General features: G+C 33.8%; 1 protein-coding gene across 2 annotated transcripts; it reads left to right on the top strand.

The window, feature by feature from the left end:
• On the top strand, nt 1-4,087 carry LOC130734091 (methylesterase 17-like). 2 transcript variants are annotated; one of them, XM_057586392.1, is made up of 4 exons: nt 17-596; nt 829-969; nt 2,623-2,757; nt 3,638-4,087. In XM_057586392.1, exons 1-4 carry the CDS (start codon nt 306-308, stop codon nt 3,926-3,928), a joined length of 858 nt encoding a protein of 285 aa, XP_057442375.1. In that variant the 5' UTR covers nt 17-305; the 3' UTR covers nt 3,929-4,087. The 2 variants fall into 2 exon arrangements, with proteins under 2 accessions (XP_057442376.1, XP_057442375.1); XM_057586393.1 differs by lacking the exon at nt 2,623-2,757 and having other exon boundaries at nt 1-596.
• The last annotated feature ends 295 nt before the right edge of the window (nt 4,088-4,382 follow it).

Below are 4,382 nucleotides of genomic sequence, written 5' to 3'. Positions count from 1 at the left end.
TCCCTATAAAACTCTTGAGTAATCTTTAGCATGATTAGCTTGGAAAGCTTTTTTCTGTTTAATCATATACTTATTCTCCACTGAGATAATTTTGTTCGAATCAGATAAGGTCACTATGAGTGATAAAACTGAGATCTCTGCTTAACCTAGAACAATCACACATCAATTGATCTACATGTAGTGATTAACATGGAAAGCTAATAAAAAGGGAGACATCATGTTCCATAAAGACTATTTACTTGCTACATATATATGCTGAGCAATCAGCAAAGTTGAGAGCTAAAAAGGGGGGAAGCAATAGCATCATGTTGGTGAAGGCAGAGAAAGCCATGCCTCAGAGAGATGAGAGTGCTGATCCAAGGGGAATTACAATTCCCTTGAAGCAGCAGCACTTTGTGCTAGTGCATGGTATAAGTGGAGGAAGCTGGTGCTGGTACAAAATCAGGTGCCTTATGGAGAATTCTGGATACAAGGTCTCTTGCATAGACCTCAAAAGTGCAGGAATTGATCAATCTGTTGCTGATTCTGTTCTTTCTTTTGATGATTACAATCAACCCCTCATGGATTTCATGTCTGCTTTGCCTGATAATGAAAAGGTTTTGGTCTCCTCTATATTGATCTTTCTCAATCTTGTATTGGATTATGACCTGGTAGAGTGACTTATAACATGTTCTGATCAGCTTATTTTTCCTCAAAATCAATTATGGCACCCATAAGCTACTCGCAAAAACTTCTCTGCAGAATTGATTTTGACTTTAGAAACAATTGTAAAAGAATTTCCAAACATGGGCACAAATTGACCCGATCAGTTAAGTGTTTGCTATGCAGGTGATATTAGTAGGACACAGTGCAGGAGGGTTGAGTATTACTCAGGCCTGTCACAAGTTTGCCAAGAAGATCAATTTAGCAGTGTATGTGGCAGCAACTATGCTCAAGTTGGGGTTCTGCACAGATGAAGATCTAAAAGATGTGAGTTATTTTTATCAAATGAGTTCTGTGTTTTTTGTTTCAATATCTCATTCTTATTAATTAGTTTTTGAACATTGAGTTCAATATGCCATGCATGTCTGGTGTTTCAATTTAGAAATATTGGCAAACTGGGCAAATGAATACTAACTTTGTTGCAAAAAAGTTTACATAAACATAAATCTAGGATGAGAGAATATGAGAGTGTTTCATGTATCCTTGGGTTCCAATTTTTGGCATCTTCAAATTCCAGTTAGGTTGATTTTGACACTGGAAATAATTGATTGCTAACTTTTTTCCACAAATTTTAGCTATATGCACCAACTCTCTTAATTTGACAAACTATAGTCTCATATTCAAACAAAATAAGCGGCTACTAAGTAATAGGGGAGTGTTACACAGAAGGGGAAAAATGTAAAAAGGTTTTTTTTTTCTCTTCAATTATAGCTTCTTTCATCATCTATTAAGTTCATTGTTAGCTAACCTTTTTCGAATTTGTAACCTTTTCAAGGATTTTTTGTTTTGTTGTACAATAAAACTATCTTTGAGCTAATTTTATGTCAACTAAAACTAAATTTTTCTTCAACTGATTCTGAAAATACACACTTCATGGCATGATTGATATGATACATTGAAGAGAAATAGTTCCATACATTTTAAGATAGAAGGAAGCTCCTCTGTTTTTTTGTTGTTTCACAACAACCTAGTTGTAATTTTATAATAAGGTCAACAAAATGGGTATTCACACTATCCTTTTCACCTACTGCAGACCCGGGGTACATGTGGTTTCAATTTTAGTATAATTTATAGAGAATGACTCTTTTTTTTTAAGTAAGCTTCAACCAATCTAATTTAAGTGTCCTGTTTCCCCTTTGATCTGTATCTATCATCATCAATAATTTTGTGCCGTCTAAACCCCCACTAAAACAGCACCTTGTTTTGATAATTATAAGTACCTTTTTGTACCATGTTTTCTTGTGTGGAGACATGAAATTGACAAATCTATTGCTTTCTTGCTTTACCTCATCAGATTAGTTGTTATATGACTTATCCAACAACTTGATCCCCGAGTATATTTTGTTCTCCAGAGGTGGGTATATTGGCACATTTTCTTTGTATTCAATGTACCTCCGATGATTGAAATTAATGATTCTTAGAATTTGGGTTGAGGCTAACTCTAATTCAGATGTTAGTTTGGGGTTGAGGATTGCTCTACTTTTTATAAGAACTTATTTATACAATATTAAATTTTGGGTTGGATCTAACTCTAAGTCTCTAATTAAAAAACTAGTTTATGAGTGAGGTTTGCGCTCTACCCTAAGAACATATTTAGCCTGACCATATATTTAGTCAATTCGAGGCTTCTCAACAATCCTAATCATTGTTTTAAATTGTTATCTCTAATTGCTGCCGCAACATCAAGGTTTTTGCAGTCTCTACAACTCTATCATGACTGCAATTATGGTCACATACCTGCTCCCAATTTCCTATAAGTTCAAGGATCATATGGGGGTAACTGAGAATTGCAGTAATCTAAAACCATAATGCTGACTGGTAGCTTTGCATGGTATTAGTGTAGCTAACTTCTTGTGCCTCTTCTAAATACTAGGTATAATGAAGTTTAATTAGAAAGTGTTTTTCATTTGTGTCAAGCAGGGTGTACCTGATCTATCTGAGTTTGGGGATGTGTACCAACTAGGATTTGGATTGGGACGGGATAAACCTCCCACCAGTGCCTTGGTGAAAAAAGAACTTCAAAGGAAAATCATCTACCCTTTAAGCCCTCATGAGGTATGTTAAAGGGGGGAATGGGGTGGGAAAAAGATAGACATGCATCATGCATGCCTTCTGTATAAAACTGGTTAGCATATGGGTTCACTTTCTTAGAACTTTTAGCTTCAAGGTACCCCACCTGCCATATGCATGCTTTTTTGCTTATCATCAATAATTCATTATCATCTTCTTTAATTTTGCCACTTGTAGGACCATTTATGGAAATTTTCATGGAAAAAGGTAAAAACCAAGAAAATTTATCCAAATTAGATCATCCTTACAGAAAATTTCTAGCCAGTCATAGTACTACTTCACAATTTCACATGATTAAAGTTAGCAAGAAACAGTTTCTGGATGCACACTAACTATAAATTCGTGTTTGAAAATCTTTTAAGAATTGATTCTAAAGTCAAAAATAGTTCTCAAGAAAAAGAAGCTTCGTCCGTGAGTATTACGTAATTTCTAAGTGTCATAGCTAATTCTGAGGAAAAAATTCTCGTACAAACATATTAATAAAAATCGATTAAAAGTTCAAAATATATTAAAAAAAAATTAATAAATATCTGATTGAAATTATTTTGATATTATGTTAAAATTTTAATTAGTTGTCTATAAATTGCAATTATGACTGCAATGTCAAGATTTTTTATCTGATCAAAGTTTTGAATTGCATATATAGTTATGTTTGGTCATTGATATTGCAGAACATTGCGTTTGATTCGACCGCAATTGCAGTTGTGATGGTGAGATAAATTGCAATTTGCAACTGTATCAACTGCAATTTTCTGCAATATTAGTGATTATAATATAATCACAATCTCAATTTAAAACTTGACATGCACTTTAATTCCGAGTAGTACTATCAAGTATCAACGATTATACTGATATTGTGGCTCAGGATTCGACCTTAGCTTCCATGCTGTTGAGGCCAGGGCCAATTCTAGCATTGACAAGTGCAAGATTCACGGAGGAAGGTGAAGTGGAAACGGTGCCGCGCGTGTACATAAGGACAAGGCATGACAATGTGGTGAAGCCTGAGCAACAGGAAGCCATGATTAAGAGATGGCCACCATTGAGTGTGTATGAACTAGACAGTGATCATAGCCCTTTCTTCTCCAATCCTTTCCTCCTCTTTGGTTTTCTTGTAAAAGCTGCAGCTTTTGACATTGTATCAATGCAACTATGCTGAGAGACCAATATGCTAGCTTTTGTCTGTTCCTTCTCTCTGCTTTTGCTTGTCCCCAAACAAATGTGCTGTGTGAAAAATCAATCTGGTAAATAATTTTGGAAAAATATTGATTATTGATTGTATTCCTATTTGTAATATTAATAATTCCCTATTGTTTTATTCTTATGTAACTTGTCTTCCGTTTTTTTTTGAAACTATCTTCCATTTCTTCCACAATATTTATTACTTTAAGATTTTGACATATGTATTAAGAAACTGCATTAATGTTATCTATTTTACTATTAAATTTCTTTAACCAACTTACGGATATACTACCACCTTTTATCTATCTCATTAATTTTGACTCTTCAATTTTTTTTCAATCACCTTGGTAAATTATTAAGTTAAGGTTATAATTGGTAAATCATAATTTAAAAAAATGACCATTAAATATAAAAAAAAACTATCAAAATAA

Source organism: Lotus japonicus, chromosome 1 (genome assembly GCF_012489685.1).
Source record: "Lotus japonicus ecotype B-129 chromosome 1, LjGifu_v1.2".
Taxonomy (NCBI): domain Eukaryota; kingdom Viridiplantae; phylum Streptophyta; class Magnoliopsida; order Fabales; family Fabaceae; genus Lotus; species Lotus japonicus.
Note: the sequence above shows the minus strand (reverse complement) of the source record. Positions and strands in the feature narration are given on the sequence as shown.

Coding starts and splice junctions, on each gene's coding strand:
- LOC130734091 (XM_057586392.1), top strand. CDS start 306: ATGTTGGTGAAGGCAGAGAAAGCCATGCCTCAGAGAGATGAGAGTGCT. Junction 597..828: donor CTTTGCCTGATAATGAAAAG/GTTTTGGTCTCC, acceptor TTTGCTATGCAG/GTGATATTAGTAGGACACAG. Junction 970..2,622: donor CAGATGAAGATCTAAAAGAT/GTGAGTTATTTT, acceptor TGTGTCAAGCAG/GGTGTACCTGATCTATCTGA.